The sequence below is a fragment of the Petromyzon marinus genome, unplaced genomic scaffold (genome assembly GCF_048934315.1).
Source record: "Petromyzon marinus isolate PM22_M1 ecotype Great Lakes invasive population unplaced genomic scaffold, UKy_Petmar_22M1.pri1.0 PM_G_Scaffold_7, whole genome shotgun sequence".
Classification (NCBI taxonomy): domain Eukaryota; kingdom Metazoa; phylum Chordata; class Hyperoartia; order Petromyzontiformes; family Petromyzontidae; genus Petromyzon; species Petromyzon marinus.
The window spans coordinates 5,686,489-5,706,844 of NW_027423024.1; the positions used below are offsets into that span (position 1 = coordinate 5,686,489).

Genomic DNA, 20,356 nt, shown 5'->3' on the forward strand with positions numbered 1-20,356 from the left:
ATTGGACAACATGTGGCATTGATTGGACAATATGTGGCATTGATTGGACATCATGTGGCATTGATTGGACATCATGTGGCATTGATTGGACAATATGTGGCATTGATTGGACAACAAGTGGCATTGATTGGACATCATGTGGCATTGATTGGACATCATGTGGCATTGATTGGACAATATGTGGCATTGATTGGACAATATGTGGCATTGATTGGACATCATGTGGCATTGATTGGACATCATGTGGCATTGATTGGACATGTGGCATTGATTGGTCAATATGTGGCATTGATTGGACAACATGTGGCATTGATTGGACAACATGTGGCATTGATTGGACAACATGTGGCATTGATTGGACATGTGGCATTGATTGGACATGTGGCATTGATTGGACAATGTGGCATTGATTGGACAACATGTGGCATTGATTGGACAACACGTGGCATTGATTGGACAATATGTGGCATTGATTGGACAATATGTGGCATTGATTGGACATCATGTGGCATTGATTGGACATCATGTGGCATTGATTGGACATGTGGCATTGATTGGTCAATATGTGGCATTGATTGGACAACATGTGGCATTGATTGGACATGTGGCATTGATTGGACAACATGTGGCATTGATTGGACAACATGTGGCATTGATTGGACAACATGTGGCATTGATTGGACAATATGTGGCATTGATTGGACATCATGTGGCATTGATTGGACATCATGTGGCATTGATTGGACATCATGTGGCATTGATTGGACAATATGTGGCATTGATTGGACAATATGTGGCATTGATTGGACATCATGTGGCATTGATTGGACATCATGTGGCATTGATTGGACATGTGGCATTGATTGGTCAATATGTGGCATTGATTGGACAACATGTGGCATTGATTGGACAACATGTGGCATTGATTGGACAACATGTGGCATTGATTGGACAACATGTGGCATTGATTGGACAACATGTGGCATTGATTGGACAACATGTGGCATTGATTGGACATGTGGCATTGATTGGACATGTGGCATTGATTGGACAATATGTGGCATTGATTAGACAACATGTGGTATTGATTTGACATGTGGCATTGATTGGACAATATGTAGCATTGATTGGACAACATGTGGCATTGATTGAACATGTGGCATTGATTGGACAACACGTGGCATTGATTGGACAACACGTGGCATTGATTGGACAATATGTGGCATTGATTGGACATGTGGCATTGATTGGACATCATGTGGCATTGATTGGACATGTGGCATTGATTGGTCAATATGTGGCATTGATTGGACAACATGTGGCATTGATTGGACAACATGTGGCATTGATTGGACAACATGTGGCATTGATTGGACAATATGTGGCATTGATTGGACAACACGTGGCATTGATTGGACAACGTGTGGCATTGATTGGACAACATGTGGCATTGATTGGACAATATGTAGCATTGATTGGACAACATGTGGCATTGATTGGACAATATGTGGCATTGATTGGACAATATGTGGCATTGATTGGACATGTGGCATTGATTGGACATCATGTGGCATTGATTGGACAACATGTGGCATTGATTGGACATGTGGCATTGATTGGACAACATGTGGCATTGATTGGACATGTGGCATTGATTGGACATGTGGCATTGATTGGACAATATGTGGCATTGATTGGACAACATGTGGCATTGATTTGACATGTGGCATTGATTGGACAATATGTAGCATTGATTGGACAACATGTGGCATTGATTGGACATGTGGCATTGATTGGACAACACGTGGCATTGATTGGACAACACGTGGCATTGATTGGACAACATGTGGCATTAATTGGACATGTGGCATGATTGGACAACATGTGGCATTGATTGGACAACACGTGGCATTGATTGGACAACACGTGGCATTGATTGGACAATATGTGGCATTGATTGGACATGTGGCATTGATTGGACATCATGTAGCATTGATTGGACATGTGGCATTGATTGGTCAATATGTGGCATTGATTGGACAACATGTGGCATTGATTGGACAACATGTGGCATTGATTGGACAACATGTGGCATTGATTGGACAATATGTGGCATTGATTGGACAACACGTGGCATTGATTGGACAACGTGTGGCATTGATTGGACAACATGTGGCATTGATTGGACAATATGTAGCATTGATTGGACAACATGTGGCATTGATTGGACAATATGTGGCATTGATTGGACAATATGTGGCATTGATTGGACAATGTGTGGCATTGATTGGACGTGTGGCATTGATTGGACAACATGTGGCATTGATTGGACGTGTGACATTGATTGGACAATGTGGCATTGATTGGACAACATGTGGCATTGATTGGACAATATGTAGCATTGATTGCACAACATGTGGCATTGATTGGACAATATGTGGCATTGATTGGACAATATGTGGCATTGATTGGACAATGTGTGGCATTGATTGGACGTGTGGCATTGATTGGACAACACGTGGCATTGATTGGACATGTGGCATTGATTGGACAACACGTGGCATTGATTGGACAACACGTGGCATTGATTGGACAACATGTGGCATTCATTGGACAACATGTGGCATTGATTGGACAACATGTGGCATTGATTGGACAATGTGGCATTGATTGGACAACATGTGGCATTGATTGGACAACATGTGGCATTGATTGGACAACATGTGGCATTGATTGGACAACATGTGGCATTGATTGGACGTGTGGCATTGATTGGACAATGTGGCATTGATTGGACATGTGGCATTGATTGGACAATATGTAGCATTGATTGGACAACATGTGGCATTGATTGGACAACACGTGGCATTGATTGGACAACACGTGGCATTGATTGGACATGTGGCATTGATTGGACAACATGTGGCATTGATTGGACATGTGGCATTGATTGGACAACACGTGGGATTGATTGGACGTGTGGCATTGATTGGACAACACGTGGCATTGATTGGACATGTGGCATTGATTGGACAACACGTGGCATTGATTGGACAACACGTGGCATTGATTGGACAATATGTGGCATTGATTGGACAACATGTGGCATTGATTGGACAACGTGTGGCATTGATTGGACAACATGCTGCAGTATCTCCTGATGCAGCTGCAGCAGGAGATACTGCAGCAGCCACTGGGGCATGCCCTGGAGCATGCGGAGCAGCAGCAGCAGCAGCTGCTGCAGCTGCTGCTCCTGCTTCAGCAGCTCCTCGGTCAGCGTCCAAACGACGTCAATCAGCCCACACTGACACTGACGCTGGCGCTGGTGGTGGTGTCAAGAAGGCGCTGTTCGTCTCTCTTGGAGAGCTGCTTGGCATGCAGCACGATTACAACCAGATGCTGAGAGAGCTCTTGAGTCGGAAGTGATGGGGGGAGGGGGATCAATAAGCAAATTGCTTTGCTGTGTATTTGGAGTCTGGATGCTCTCCCCGTGGTCGTCTGGATTTGTCTCTGGGTCCTTCGGTTTCTCCCCTCCACATTTGGAACCAACAACAACGTGCGTCTAGAGTCTATGTGGAACCAACAACAACGTGCGTCTAGAGTCTATGTGGAACCAACAACAACGTGCGTCTAGAGTCTATGTGGAACCAACAACAACGTGCGTCTAGAGTCTATGTGGAACCAACAACAACGTGCGTCTAGAGTCTATGTGGAACCAACAACAACGTGCGTCTAGAGTCTATGTGGAACCAACAACAACGTGTGTCTAGAGTCTATGTGGAACCAACAACAACGTGCGTCTAGAGCAGTGGTTCTTAACCTGGGTTCGATCGAACCCCAGGGGTTCGGTGAGTCGATCTCAGGGGTTCGGCAGAGCCCCCGCCACGGAGGTCCGGACACACTTGAATTATTGTGTAAATTTGTGATGACACACACGGCCCGCTTGGCCATCACTGGCTGCAGATGATCATGCTACACTGCTTGGCCAATCAGCGCTGCGGGGAATTTAGTGCGTACTCAGTAGTCAACGTGTGACTGTTGTTGTCGTACGTCGTGTGATTTCTTTAATATTTTATCCATACTAACTATGTCGGGCAAAAGAAGAAAGTGGTCGGACGAATATGTACAACATGGATTCTCATGTATCACGGAACGTGATGGGAGTGAGCGTCCTATCTGCATGATTTGCAACGCCAAGTTGAGCAACTCTAGTCTTGCACCGGCAAAACTAAAGGAACACTTCTTGAAGCTGCATGGAGACGGGGAATACAAGAACACAACACTTGCTGAATTCAGGGTGAAGAGAGCCAGATTCGATGAAAGGGCCACTCTGCCTGCTCTTGGATTTGTACCTGTTAACAAACCGATCCTGACAGCATCGTACGAAGTTTCTTACCTGATCGCAAAGCAGGGCAAGCCACACACCATTGGTGAAACACTTGTGAAACCAGCTGCATTAAAGATGGCGAATCTGATACTCGGAACAGCGGCCGAAGGTAAATTATCCCAAATTCCCCTTTCAAATGACACCATCAGTGACAGAATAGAAGACATGAGTAAAGACATCTTGGCTCAAGTAGTCGCGGATCTGATTTCAAGCCCGGCAAAATTCAGCCTTCAACTCGACGAAACCACAGACGTTTCTGATCTAAGCCAGCTTGCTGTTTTTGTACGCTATGTGAAAGACGACATGATAAAAGAAGAGTTTTTATTTTGTAAGCCTCTTACAACAACAACGAAGGCAGCCGATGTGAAGAAGCTTGTGGATGACTTCTTCAGAGACAACAATCTTTCATGGGATATGGTTTCTGCAGTTTGTACGGACGGAGCTCCAGTCATGCTGGGAAGAAAGTCTGGTTTTGGTGCGCTAGTAAAGGCCGATGCACCACACATCATTGTGACGCATTGTATTCTGCACAGGCATGCGTTGGCAACAAAAACCTTACCTCCAAAAATGGCAGAAGTATTAAAAACTGTGGTGGAATGTGTGAACTATGTGCGAAAAAGTGCTCTGAGGCACCGCATCTTCAGTGAGCTGTGTAAAGAAATGGGCTCTGAATTTGAGGTACTTCTGCTCCATTCTAATATTCGGTGGTTATCCCGGGGACAGGTGCTGAATCGTGTTTTTGCCATGCGTGTGGAATTAGCCCTGTTTTTGCAAGAGCACCAACACTGCCATGCAGATTGCTTCAAAAATCCTGAGTTCATTCTCATTTTAGCGTACATGGCTGATATATTCGCAGCTCTCAATCATCTCAATCAGCAGATGCAGGGTGGTGGAGTCAATATCATGGAAGCGGAAGAACACCTGAAGGCTTTTCAAAAAAAGCTACCGTTATGGAAACGACGAACAGAGAACAATAACTTCGCAAACTTCCCGCTTCTGGACGACTGTGCAAGTAAGATCGAAGATGTGTCTGGAATCGGAGATATTTCTGTATCCACGGAACTGAAGCAAACAATTGCCACGCACTTAGATGAGCTTGCAAAGTCTCTCGACGGATATTTCCCTACAAGAGAGTCATATCCAGCATGGGTGAGACAGCCGTTCACGTTTGCTGTTGAAACAGCAGATGTCAATGATGAATTCCTCGACGAAATCATTGAAATTCAGCAGAGCCAGGTTCAACAGCAACTCTTCAGAACAACAACGCTCTCAACGTTTTGGTGTCGACAAATGAACAAGTATCCAGTTATTGCTAAGAAAGCCCTGGATTTTTTTATACCATTTGTTACAACATATCTTTGTGAGCAATCCTTTTCGAGGATGCTGGACATAAAAACGAAGAAAAGGAACAGACTTTGCTGTGAAAATGACATGAGAGTGGCACTTGCCAAGGTGAAGCCACGCATATCTGAACTGATCTCTCAAAGGCAACAGCAGAAGTCACATTGATTTCCAGGTATGTAAATTGTTGTGAGTTTATGCATTGTGTTGGTTTTATTCTTTGAACAAGGTAATGTTCATGCACGGCTCATTTTGTGTACCAGTAAAAAAACATATCTATGTCTTGAATTTGAAAAAAATCACATTTTATTTTTCACTAAAGAGGGGTTCGGTGAATGCGCATATGAAACTGGTGGGGTTCGGTACCTCCAACAAGGTTAAGAACCACTGGTCTAGAGTCTATGTGGAACCAACAACAACGTGCGTCTAGAGTCTATGTGGAACCAACAACAACGTGCGTCTAGAGTCTATGTGGAACCAACAACAACGTGCGTCTAGAGTCTATGTGGAACCAACAACAACGTGCGTCTAGAGTCTATGTGGAACCAACAACAACGTGCGTCTAGACTCTAGAGTCTATGTGGAACCAACAACAACGTGCGTCTAGAGTCTATGTGGAACCAACAGGGGCAGCTGCCACTAGGGGGCGCCCTTCGATTGTTTGAGATGAGATTCGATACGAAACACCGAGTTGCTGAGGCAATTAGGCAAGCGACTTATGAGTGCAAATATGTTGTTTATAACGTAGTGAATGCTTGGAAGCTTAATTGTCTCTCGCTCCTGCTCACAGATTTACCCAGCCCACAGATCATACATATGAAAAGCTAATGGTCAGTGAGGTCAGCAGCACTGTAGGTTCTGGTGTCAAGGACATGGGCCTGCATTCGCTGGTCCACTGGCTATATAGTCCAGCGGATGTTCTTGCTTGGACCCGGCGTGAATCCATGATGTTGTCTGGATGCATAGATGCCAGAACAGCGTGTTCGCAATGACAAGCCCACAGGCTGCACAGAAGTCTAACAGCCTCCTACCGTTGTTATTGAGTTGATCTGGCCCATGCCTTCCAATCGCTCCAGACCAGGTGCCAGCATCATCACCAACTCGGGCATTGAAGTCACCCAACATGATGACTCTATCCCGAGGGGCCACTTTTAGCTAACACCTGTGACAGGGGGTCATAGAAGGCATCTGAATCCTCGGACATGCCTGCATCCAGGCCAGGTACACTTTGAGGCCACGTGAAGTGTCAAAGGCTCGCTGGAAGGAGGAAGTCGCGTGACAGACTCAGCAGTTGTGATGGGTTAACTGACGGATGGCTATCGATTAGAAATCACATATCCCCGAGTCTCACCTGTGAGTGGCACCGCCTCACGCTGTTGTGGATCCCCACGTGGCTCGGAGCCTCAAAAGCTCTGTGACTCCTGGGTGGTGATGCAAAGACAAAGATCCCCCGTGTAGCCTTAACAGACTGTTGGGGCGAGTGCTGTTAGCAAGTAGCAGCACCACTTATGAAGGCCGGAACGGTACACGAGGGGATGGGTGGCCAGCACCGTGCACGACCGCCTTTGTCTCCCAAAGTGGCGATGTTTCCACACCACACCGGGTACTCATTTGAGGCTGAGTCGACCTAGGGGAGGCCCAGAACCGGTTCAAATAATCGTCACTGGGTGTTGGCTGTGAGCGCGAATCAAACTCGGGTCGTTATGTTCGTAGAGCAGCGTACTAACCGCTAGACTACCGCCACACACGTTACACACACACGCACAGTACACACACACACGGTGCACACACACACGGTACACACACACACGCACGGTACACACGCACAGTACACACACACGGTGCACACACACGCACAGTACACACGCACGGTACACACACACGGTACACACACGCACAATACACACACACACACGCACAGTACACACACACGCACAGTATACACACACACAAACGGTACACACACACACGCAGAGTATACACACACGCACGACACGCCCACACTCCTTCAGTCACGTGACTAAGGTTAACGCGCCGCACCGTCTCCCGAGGTGACCTCTTGGCTCTCTCCTCTCTCCTCGACATGTAGATTCATTTCTTAGTTTTACCTATAAACGTTATTATTTGTCTGTCTGTCTCTGTATCTGTGGACGCAACTTGCGAGGAATTGTACTCACAAACTGTGGGGTTTACGATTCAAATAAAGTGCCCAGATACCACGCAATAAGCCCCGTGGTGAGCCAGTGCTATTCCTATTTCCAATCCGTAAACTTGAAAGTAGTTAAATTAACAATTTATTACTAATCTCCATATATATCAAAGGCAAAGTTGTGATTGTGTGTCTGTTCAAAATGTTTAGCGTACTTCCCGACACGCACCAAACTTGAAATTTGCCAAGTGGGTAATTTCCAGACTGTACACCATGCAAACATTATAAAAATACACTTTTGTATATATTTTTTGGGGGGGGGCGCGTAATAATGTATAAGCATGAAAACACCACGATACATAGGACTTACTTTGATAAGAATCTTGGAATTGATTGTGTACATGTTGAAATTGGTAAATTTGCATTTTGAGCACACTGCTGTTGTAATAGATTCTGAGAATATAAGTGTAATTCTGAGCATCATAATGACCACATTGGAATTGTCATCATGAATGGCGGTTCAATGATTTTTATAATAGGAATGCGGTTTTGAGCATGACTATTGATTGATATTTCGGACTCATTTATGACAATAGATTGATGATTAAAGTGCGATTTTGTTTTGCTCATCAATCAGGATACTGTTAATGATGCGCATGCCCATAAATTGTTGAAATGACTAGAAATGCAAGTTGTGTATACTCTCCAACCCCATTCCTCTACCTACCCATTCCCTTGACGGGCTCCGTGCCCACTTAAACCCATGACGATGGCGGTGATGATTCCACCTCTCGCTGTAACAATCAAAGCACCTCCAACTTCTGAATGCAAAGGTGCTGGTTGGTGCAACGCCAAAACACATCGTCAACGCCGCTCCCAAGCCCGCCCTACGTTAGTTCAATCGTTAGAATCAACAAAATAAAAAGTTCCACAGAGGAAACTAAAATGACATTACGCAATCCCCAAAGTCGCACGAGGTAGGCTACACGACTCAGAGAACAACGTCAGACTTCAACACTTGCATCGCCATCATCATCATCATTCTTCCTCTCCACAAGTCATCGCACGTCAATATTCAATAAGCTGCACACACGTGCAAGTAACCTCTCGACCCGCCACCTGCATAGTTAACGCGATCAGACCCGGGGGTCAAATTAAAATTGTGTCGTCTTTGGTGACGTATTGCAATCGGTGTAATTTTAATGATGTACGTACAGCAACTGGTGTACGTACATCAAATTATATCGTTGACAACGGGGTCCGCTTTTGTGATATCTGCGTGCGGTCTTTTAATAATATATAGATACGTAGTCAGTTCATTAGTATGGGGTTCCTCTATAAGGAATTGTAATTGTAAAATGTATTACTTAATAATACGATTCCAGGCCACACTTAGCTTGAAGCAGTCAGAGCAGTTAAAATGACTGTACATGTGTAGGTATGAAATAAGATACATTTAATTTAAATACATTTTATTTATTAAAGCATTTAATTTAACGTAGGTATAAAATGAATGTAATTTAAATAAATGTACTAAAAATTTTTTAACATAGGTATAAAATAAATGTAAATAAATGTAATTTATAAAAAATGTAATTTAACGTAGGTATAAAATAAATGTAATGTAAATAAATGTAATTGATTAAAAATTTAATTTAACGTAGGTATTAAATGTAAATAAATGTCATTTATTAAAAATTTAAATTAAACGTAGGTATAAAATAAATTTAAATAAATGTAATTTATAAAAAAATTCAATTAATTTAACGTATGAAATAAAATTTAATTTATTACACATTTAAATTAAATTTAACGTAGGTATAAAATACATTTTAATTAATTTAATTTAAATTACATTTAACGTAGGTAAAAAATATGTAATTAAATTAATTAATAAATAACTTTTATTTTCTACCTCCGTGACTTTACCGAAAGACACAAAGAGTGTGGACCCACGTGACATCAAGGCTGTCCTAGTCTAGGCAAGGCCTCAGGGTGTACCGGGCCTTTCACAACAACAGCAGCAGCAACAACGGTTCTCTTGAGAAAATGCTTTAAAAAATAAAGTCAACGTAGCTTACCTTGACACTCGCGAACTTTAATAATTAAAATAATTAAAACAAAACTAAACACTCACACGCACTTGGGCGCGCGGCGTTCAGCGTGCAGGGCATTAAAAACTACAGGGGCATCTCACTCCTCAGTGTGCGGGAAAGGTCCTGGGGAATCTCCATATGGTACAGATATAATGGAAGGCTGATCGACACCCGGGTGCGGTCAAGGGATGGCTCCCTATTGCTCAACCACGTTATGTATGCTGATGATTTGGTAATAGCTGCTCATTCAGAGGAGGAGTTAGAGATGCTGTTGCTGAGACTGGAGCGTGCCACTAAGAGGTGGGGCCTTACCATCAGCCCCACCAAAACTAAGCACCTGCCTGGGTATTTTGTACCATCGGACACTCTGCCCCCACAACTCCCAATCGGTGATGGGGCCGTTGTGGAGAGAGTGGAGAGTTTCCCATACCTGGGCAGTGTGCTTATGACTGGCTCCAGTTTAACAGCAGAGGTCTCACTCCGAATCGGTCGAGCGGCAATATCTTTCATCGGTTGCGTAACGCTGTGTGGAAGCTACTTGGTCTGTCGCTCCACACTAAGCTTCAGGTCTTCTCGGCCACGGTCATTCCCTCCCTTCTCTACGCTTGCGAAACGTGGACCCCCCTAATGGAACATCTTCGCCGGTTAGAAACATTTAGGCTGGCCTGCCTACGATCCATCCTGGGTTTAACCAGACTGGATTGTGTGAGGAGCTCACAAATCCTTGAAAGATCTGGGCAGGGTCCCATCGGTGAGCTCCTCCGGCAGGCAAGGCTGCGATGGCTGGGTCATGTAGCCCGCATGCCCAGCCACCGCATGCCGAAACAGCTTTTGTTCGGCCGGATTGAGGGGGCTAAGCGGGCGCGGCACGGGCTAGAGAAGAGATGGAGTGATGTGGTACAGGAGGACGTGGAGCTGAGTGGACTTGCCGATGACTGGTACCAGCAGTGTCAAGATCGGCCTCTGTGGAGGAGGCTCGTGAAGGACGCTACTGGGCAGTTGGAGGCAGTCGCCCTCCAACAACAACGGAGGGCGGAGGAGCGACGCTCAGAACAACGAGCGGAGCGCCGGGTGGCTAAAGCACAGCAGGTTGCCGCAGTCAGTCGACCCGTGGCACCTGGGTCTGCCCCGTGACCTCCTGCCAGCGGGCGTTCGACACTTCACGTGGCCTCAGGGTGCACATAGCCTGGCACAAGCGTCGTGGTGACGTCACCGCCACTTAGTGGCAAATGGCGGTTGTTGTTGTTGTACGTGCGTGTGCGTGCGTGCATGTACGTGCGTGTGTGTTCGTGCGTCCATGTACGTGCGTGTGTGTGCGTGTGCGTGCGTGTACGTGTGTGTGTACGTGCGTACGTGCGTGTGCGCGTGCGTGCGTTCGTTACCCAGCACGGTGAGCCTGATGGTCTCCTGCTTGATGAAAGTGCCGAACTTCACCTTGCACGTGTAGACGCCGGCGTCGCTCGCCCGCAGCCCGGCGATCTGCAGCGACGCGTCCCTCCGCGTCACGTTGCGGGCGAAGCGCACGCAGGACGCGAAGTCCGGGTAGATGTGCCCCTCGCCCCCGGCGAACGTGGCCACCTGAGGGCAGGGGGGTGGGGGACGGACAAAAAGGGCTCCGCCATCGCCACCGCCGCCGCCGTGAGGCTATCCGCACGTACAAACACGGAGACAATTTCAACTGAGGAGAAGGATTCTGGGCTTAGCAATCGTTGGAAGGATTTGATCAACCATTTCAGGTCTTGATTGATTGTTCACGCTTACGGTTACCAAGAGAGATTCGTTCATGAGGCTATCCGCACGTACAAACACGGAGACAATTTCAACCGAGGAGATGGATTCTGGGCTTAGCAATCGTTGGAAGGATTTGATAAACCATTTCAGGTCTTGATTGATTGTTCACGCTTACGGTTACCAAGAGAGATTCGTTCATGAGGCTATCCGCACGTACAAACACGGAGACAATTTCAACCGAGGAGATGGATTCTGGGCTTAGCAATCGTTGGAAGGATTTGATAAACCAATTCGGGTCTTGATTGATTGTTCACGCTTACGGTTACCAAGAGAGATTCGTTCATGAGGCTATCCGCATATACAAACACGGAGACAATTTCAACCGAGGAGATGGATTCTGGGCTTAGCAATCGTTGGAAGGATTTGATAAACCATTTGGGGTCTTAATTGCTTGTTCACCCTTACGGTTACCAAGAGAGATTCGTTTATGAGGCTATCCGCACGTACAAACACGGAGACAATTTCAACCGAGGAGATGGATTCTGGGCTTAGCAATCGTTGGAAGGATTTGATAAACCATTTGGGGTCTTAATTGATTGTTCACGCTTACGGTTACCAAGAGAGATTCCTTTTCCGAACATAGATGGACTCGTCCATCTGAACAAACTTCCAAATCGCTCTCCGTGGTGCTGACGTTAAAAAAAAACCCGCCACTTTTATTCAAATTGTTCTTGCTGTGGTTTTCACACCTGACGATGATGATTGCTTCTTGTGTTGCAGTTGAAACGTCGTGAGAATTTTATTGTTTTATATTTTTATTATTTTATTGTTTCCCTTCTACGTGGCGGTGACTTTACCGAAAGAACCAAGAATAAGACCCTAATAGTTCAGTGGGCTTTACCAGGTTTAAATTTATATTTATTTTTATACTGTTCAATTGATTTGTTTTCCTATACGTTGCACTCCTGTCACGTGTTCTTGTAGCCGTTTGTTGTTGGAACGTTCTGACCCACCCCATCTGTGAACAAAGAGCTTTACAGCTCATTGGATTCCTCCTGCAGTGTAGATATATATTCCGATTCTGTTTCGATTTAAAGCTTTCGTGACTGCAGGGATTCACATTCTTGGTTCTTTCGGTAAAGTCACCGCCACGTAGACTGGAAATAAAATAATGAAGTCAAGTAATAATGCAATTCTCACGACGTTTCGGCCACAACACAAGTGGCCTTCTTCAGGTGAAGAAACAGGGCTATCAAGAAGACAGAGCTTGAATGAATGCTGTTAAGCAAGGACCGCGTCTTTTGAAGCTGTGTGGGCGGAATTTTGATTTAAAGCTTTCGTGACTGCAGTGATTCATATTGTTAGCTCTTTCGGTAAAGTCACGTTGAAGGGAAACAATAAAATAATAAAATATATATAAAACAATAAAAATGTCTTGTTATATATTTGATTATTTTAATATATTTTATTATTTTATTGTTGCCCTTCAACGTGACTTTACCGAAAGAGCTAAGAATATGTGTGGGCAGAGTTGAATTAGCATGTTACCATCCCACCTCCCTCTCCGGATGTGAGGCTGGTAACATGCTAATTCAACTCCGCCCACACAGCTTCAAAAGACGCGGTCCTTGCCTGACAGCGTTCATTCAAGTTCCGTCTTCTTGATAGCCCTGTTTCTTCACCTGAAGAAGGCCCACTTGTGTTGTCGCCGAAACGTCGTGAGAATTGCATTATTATTCTTTTATTTCATTATTTTATTTCCAGTCTACGTGGCGGTGACTTTACCGAAAGAACCAAGAAGGTGAATTCTGATTCTGTACGAGCCTGGGGGGGCGGCTTCTGTGTAGGAGCCTGCTGGTGTCTGTGTAGGAGCCTGCTGGTGCCTGTGTACGAGCCTGTGGGGACGGCTTCTGTGTAGGATCCTACGGGTGCCTGCATAGGAGCCTGCTGGTGTCTGTGTAGGAGCCTGCTGGTGCCTGTGTAGGAGCCTGTGGGGGCGGCTTCTGTGTAGGAGCCTGCTGGTACCTGTGTAGCAGCCTGCTGGTGTGTGTGTAGCAGCCTGCTGGTGCCTGTGTAGGAGCCTGCTGGTGTCTGTGTAGGAGCCTGCTGGTGTCTGTGTAGGAGCCTGCTGGTGTCTGTGTAGGAGTCTGCTGGTGCCTGTGTAGGAGCCTGCTGGTGTCTGTGTAGGAGCCTGCTGGTGCCTGTGTAGGATCCTACGGGCGCCTGCGTAGGAGCCTGCTGGTGCCTGTGTAGGAGCCTGCTGGTGCCTGTGTAGGAGCCTGCTGGTGTCTGTGTAGGAGCCTGCTGGTGCCTGTGTAGGAGCCTGCTGGTGCCTGTGTAGGAGCCTGCTGGTGTCTCTGTAGGAGCCTGCTGGTGTCTGTGTAGGAGCCTGCTGGTGCCTGTGTAGGAGCCTGCTGGTGCCTGTGTAGGAGCCTGCTGGTGCCTGTGTAGGAGCCTGCTGGCGCCTGTGTAGGAGCCTGCTGGTGTCTGTGTAGGAGCCTGCTGGTGCCTGTGTAGGAGCCTGCTGGTGCCTGTGTAGGAGCCTGCTGGTGTCTCTGTAGGAGCCTGCTGGTGCCTGTGTAGGAGCCTGCTGGTGCCTGTGTAGGAGCCTGCTGGTGCCTGTGTAGGAGCCTGCTGGTGCCTGTGTAGGAGCCTGCTGGCGCCTGTGTAGGAGCCTGCTGGTGCCTGTGTAGGAGCCTGCTGGTGCCTGTGTAGGAGCTACAGGCGTCTCTGAGTAGGAGCTACGGGCGTCTCTGAGTAGGAGCTACAGGCATCTCTGAGTAGGAGCTACGGGCGTCTCTGAGTAGGAGCTACGGGCGTCTCTGAGTAGGAGCTACAGGCATCTCTGAGTAGGAGCTACGGGCGTCTCTGAGTAGGAGCTACGGGCGTCTCTGAGTAGGAGCTACGGGCGTCTCTGAGTAGGAGCTACAGGCGTCTCTGAGTAGGAGCTACGGGCGTCTCTGAGTAGGAGCTACAGGCATCTCTGAGTAGGAGCTACGGGCGTCTCTGAGTAGGAGCTACGGGCGTCTCTGAGTAGGAGCTACGGGCGTCTCTGAGTAGGAGCTACGGGCGTCTCTGAGTAGGAGCTACAGGCGTCTCTGAGTAGGAGCTACGGGCGTCTCTGAGTAGGAGCTACGGGCGTCTCTGTGTAGGAGCTACGGGCGTCTCTGAGTAGGAGCTACAGGCATCTCTGAGTAGGAGCTACGGGCGTCTCTGAGTAGGAGCTACGGGCGTCTCTGAGTAGGAGCTACAGGCGTCTCTGAGTAGGAGCTACAGGCATCTCTGAGTAGGAGCTACAGGCGTCTCTGAGTAGGAGCTACAGGCATCTCTGAGTAGGAGCTACGGGCGTCTCTGTGTAGGAGCTACGGGCGTCTCTGAGTAGGAGCTACGGGCGTCTCTGAGTAGGAGCTACGGGCGTCTCTGAGTAGGAGCTACGGGCGTCTCTGTGTAGGAGCTACGGGCGTCTCTGAGTAGGAGCTACAGGCGTCTCTGAGTAGGAGCTACAGGCGTCTCTGAGTAGGAGCTACGGGTGTCTCTGAGTAGGAGCTACAGGCATCTCTGAGTAGGAGCTACAGGCATCTCTGAGTAGGAGCTACGGGCGTCTCTGAGTAGGAGCTACGGGCGTCTCTGAGCAGGAGCTACAGGCGTCTCTGAGTAGCGATGTGCGTCTCTGAGTAGGAGCTACAGGCATCTCTGAGTAGGAGCTACAGGCGTCTCTGAGTAGGAGCTACGGGTGTCTCTAAGTAGGAGCTACAGGCGTCTCTGAGTACGAGCTACAGGCGTCTCTGAGTAGGAGCTACAGGCGTCTCTGAGTAGGAGCTACAGGCGTCTCTGAGTAGGATGTACGGGCGTCTCTGCGTGTGCGATGGGCATCTCTGAGTAGGAGCTACGGGTGTCTCTGAGTAGGAGCTACAGGCGTCTCTGAGTAGGAGCTACAGGCGTCTCTGAGTAGGAGCTACGGGCGTCTCTGAGTAGGAGCTACAGGCGTCTCTGAGTAGGAGCTACAGGCATCTCCGAGTATGAGCTACAGGCGTCTCTGAGTAGGAGCTAAGGGCGTCTCTGAGTAGGAGCTACGGGTGTCTCTGAGTAGGAGCTATGGGCGTCTCTGAGTAGGAGCTACAGGCGTCTCTGAGTAGGAGCTACAGGCGTCTCTGAGTAGGAGCTATGGGCGTCTCTGTGTAGGAGCTACAGGCGTCTCTGAGTAGGAGCTACGGGCGTCTCTGAGTAGGAGCTACGGGCGTCTCTGAGTAGGAGCTACGGGCGTCTCTGAGTAGAAGCTACAGGCATCTCTGAGTAGCGATGTGCGTCTCTGTATCCCTCTCTCTTCCTCACGTAGATGTTCGTAGTGGGCATCTGCAGGAACCACTCCACGTCCAGGACCTCGGTGTCCGTGGGGTCGCCCGTCCAGGTGCAGCCCAGCACCACCGTCTCCCCCTGCACTTTCTCTATCCACGAGACGGCTGCAAAGAGGGGGGAAAGGGGGTGGTGGTGGTGACACGGTTGTGAAGTAATATCTTCAAGTAGACTCACACAGAGACCCGTAGACTCACACAGAGACCTGTAGACTCACACGGAGACCCATAGACTCACAGAGACCCATAGACTTTACAGATACCCGTAGACTCACACATATACCCATAGACTCACACAGAGACCCATAGACTCACACAGATACCCGTAGACTCACACAGACACCCGTAGACTCGCACAGACACCCGTAGACTCACACAGAGACCTGTAGACTCACACGGAGACCCATAGACTCACAGAGACCAATAGACTTTACACAGATACCCGTAGACTCACACATATACCCATAGACTCACACAAACACCCGTAGACTCACACAGATACCCGTAGACTCACACAGAGACCCGTAGACTCACACAGAGACCCGTAGACTCACACAGAGACCCGTAGACTCACACAGAGACCCGTAGACTCACACAGAGACCCGTAGACTCACACAGAGACCCGTAGACTCACACAGAGACCCGTAGACTCACACAGATACCCGTAGACTCACACAGAGACCCGTAGACTCACACAGAGACCCGTAGACTCACACAGATGCCCGTAGACTCACACAGAGACCCATAGACTCACACGGAGACCCAAAGACTCACAGAGAGCCATAGACTTTACACAGATACCCGTAGACTCATACAGAGAACCGTAGACTCACACAGAGACCCGTAGACTCACACAGAGACACGTAGACTCACACAGATACCCTTAGACTCACACAGATGCCCGTAGACTCACACAGAGACCCATAGACTCACACAGAGACCCGTAGACTCACACAGAGACCCATACCCAGAGAATTACATGGGGACCGATAAGATTCTATCGTGGCCTCTTGCGTTTTCACCCGCTTGAAACAAAATCAGCTAAGGTGACCCACTCCTGGGCGGAGGGGTACGTCTATATGCACGCTGAACTTCTTTCGCACCACCGTAACGTAGCCAACCGTGCGAATCGGAGGTGCGGGGGAAGGACAAAAAACTAAACGTTAAAAGCAGATTGTTGTTGTGGTGGTGGTGGTGGCTAGACTCTCGTCGCGAAAGCTCCCTCCTCGCGGTGGCCATGAACAACACAGAGCTGCCTCTGAGCTGCCTGCTTCTTCAAGTGACTCTCTGTGGTTCACTGGGAACGGAACCCGCGGAAGTGGACATCACAGAGCTGCCTCTGAGCTGCCTGCTTCTTCAAGTGACTCTCTGTGGTTCACTGGGAACGGAACCCACGGAAGTGGACATCACACATTGAAGTATCACCTATGAAGTGTCACCTATGAAGTGTCACCTATGAAGTGTCACCTATGAAGTGTCACCTATGAAGCGTCACCTATGAAGTGTCACCTATGAGTATCACCTATGAAGCGTCACCTATGAAGTGTCACCTATGAAGTGTCACCTATGAAGTGTCACCTATGAAGTGTCACCTATGAAGCGTCACCTATGAAGTGTCACCTATGAAGCGTCACCTATGAAGTGTCACCTATGAGTATCACCTATGAAGTGTCACCTATGAAGTGTCCCCTATGAAGTGTCACCTATGAAGTGTCACCTATGAAGTGTCACCTATGAGTATCACCTATGAAGCGTCACCTATGAGTGTCACCTATGAAGTGTCACCTATGAAGTGTCACCTATGAAGTATCACCTATGATGTATCACCTATGAAGTGTCACCTATGAAGTGTCACCTATGAAGTATCACCTATGAAGTGTCACCTATGAAGTGTCACCTATGAAGTATCACCTATGAAGTATCACCTATGAAGTGTCACCTATGAAGTGTCACCTATGAAGTGTCACCTATGAGTATCACCTATGAAGTGTCACCTATGAAGTGTCCCCTATGAAGTGTCACCTATGAAGTGTCACCTATGAAGTGTCACCTATGAGTATCACCTATGAAGCGTCACCTATGAGTGTCACCTATGAAGTGTCACCTATGAAGTGTCACCTATGAAGTATCACCTATGATGTATCACCTATGAAGTGTCACCTATGAAGTGTCACCTATGAAGTATCACCTATGAAGTGTCACCTATGAAGTGTCACCTATGAAGTATCACCTATGAAGTATCACTTATGAAGTGTCACCTATGAAGTGTCACCTATGAAGTGTCACCTATGAAGTATCACCTATGAAGTATCACCTATGAAGTGTCAACTATGAAGTGTCACCTATGAAGTGTCACCTATGACGTGTCACCTATGAAGTATCACCTATGAAGTGTCACCTATGAAGTATCACCTATGAAGTGTCACCTATGAAGTGTCACCTATGAGTATCACCTATGAAGCGTCACCTATGAGTGTCACCTATGAAGTGTCACCTATGAAGTGTCACCTATGAAGTATCACCTATGATGTATCACCTATGAAGTGTCACCTATGAAGTGTCACCTATGAAGTATCACCTATGAAGTGTCACCTATGAAGTGTCACCTATGAAGTATCACCTATGAAGTATCACTTATGAAGTGTCACCTATGAAGTATCACCTATGAAGTATCACTTATGAAGTGTCACCTATGAAGTGTCACCTATGAAGTGTCACCTATGAAGTATCACCTATGAAGTATCACCTATGAAGTGTCAACTATGAAGTGTCACCTATGAAGTGTCACCTATGACGTGTCACCTATGAAGTATCACCTATGAAGTGTCACCTATGAAGTATCACCTATGAAGTGTCACCTATGAAGTGTCACCTATGAAGTGTCACCTATGAAGTATCACCTAAGAAGTATCACCTGTGGTATCACCTATGAAGTGTCACCTATGAAGTGTCACCTATGAAGTGTCACCTATGAGTGTCACCTATGAAGTGTCACCTACGAAGTGTCACCTATGAAGTATCACCTATGAAGTATCACCTATGAAGTGTCACCTATGAAATGTCACCTATGAAGTATCACCTATGAAGTGTCACCTATGAAGTGTCACCTATGAAGTGTCACCTATGAAGTGTCACCTATGATGAAGGTCTGACACGCGAGGGAGACTGTGTCCAGGAAAGACAAAGCTCCCCCGTGTAGCCTTCAACAGGCTGTAGGGGCAAGTGCTGCTAGCGAGTCAGCAGCAGCTGCTACATGTGACACAGCACCACGCCCGGCCGCCTTTGTCTCCCTCCCTCCCACCCCCCCCCCCCCCCAGTGGCGACGTTCAACCCAGTCGCTAACCACTGCGCCACCGCTCCCCGTTACCGCACCAGCCTCGTGTGTCAGGCTAGGTTCACTTTGAGACATCGAACACCTCCTCACAGATCCGCACCGCCCGCACCGACCACCACCGTTACCAACGCCGCTCGTGCCAGGCTAGGTGCACTTGGCAAAACAGAACAAACGTACCTAAATAAACACACACACAAAGCCTCGCCAATAAGATGGCACGACCACCGAGACAGCCGCCGACTCACCGCTCATAGCGATCGCAGTCGTCTGCAGCAGCGGCAGCAGCAGCAGCGCAGAGCGAGACACCGCCATAGCCGTCATCTTGTCTCCTCGTCTCTCTCGCGCCCTGACGTCACGCATCACGTGGGCGAGGGGCGGAGCTCCGGTGGATTCACCCCTTCACCCCCCCCCACACGCAACCCCCACCCACGACACTACCCCCACCCACGCCCCTCACCCCATTCACCCAACCCCCTCTCTCTCCCACCCCTACGCTCTCAACACGTCACGTGGGTGAGGGGCGGAGCTCCGGTGGATTCACCCCTTCACCCCCCCTCACGCAACCCCCACCCATGAAACTACCCCCACCCACCCACGGCCACGCCCCTCACCCCATTCACCCAACCCTCTCTCTCTCCCACCCCTACCCTCTCTCTCTCCCACCCCTACCCTCTCAACACGTCACGTGGGCGAGGGGTGGAGCTCCGGTAGACCCCCGCCCCAACCACGCCCCTCTTTACAAGGACCCTCCCCCTTCCCTAAGACCTCGGCAAGGTTAAAGGTCAAAAGCAACGAGCCGACTTTTGCCCGACCTTTGACCCTTACCGTCATCATTCACCATCATCACCATCATCGTCATCACCATCATCGTCATCATCATCACCATCACCGTCAACATCACCGTTATCATCATCACCATCACTGTCATCACCGTCAACATCATCATTACCATCATCACCGTTATCA

At 48.0% G+C, this 20,356-nt stretch overlaps 1 protein-coding gene across 1 annotated transcript in view; it reads right to left on the reverse strand.

Annotated features, from left to right (window-relative positions):
• Window positions 1–19,727, reverse strand: part of LOC142920236 (coxsackievirus and adenovirus receptor homolog) — a 45,686-nt gene extending 25,959 nt beyond the window's left edge. The window contains exons 1-3 of the mRNA XM_076062729.1: window positions 19,636–19,727; window positions 16,037–16,164; window positions 11,356–11,551 (exon numbers count right to left, since the gene is read on the reverse strand). Of these exons, the coding sequence (XP_075918844.1) occupies window positions 11,356–11,551; window positions 16,037–16,164; window positions 19,636–19,711 (400 nt within the window). The 5' untranslated portion in view covers window positions 19,712–19,727. The remainder of the gene's footprint in view (window positions 1–11,355; window positions 11,552–16,036; window positions 16,165–19,635) is intronic.
• Between the last annotated feature and the right edge of the window lie 629 nt (window positions 19,728–20,356).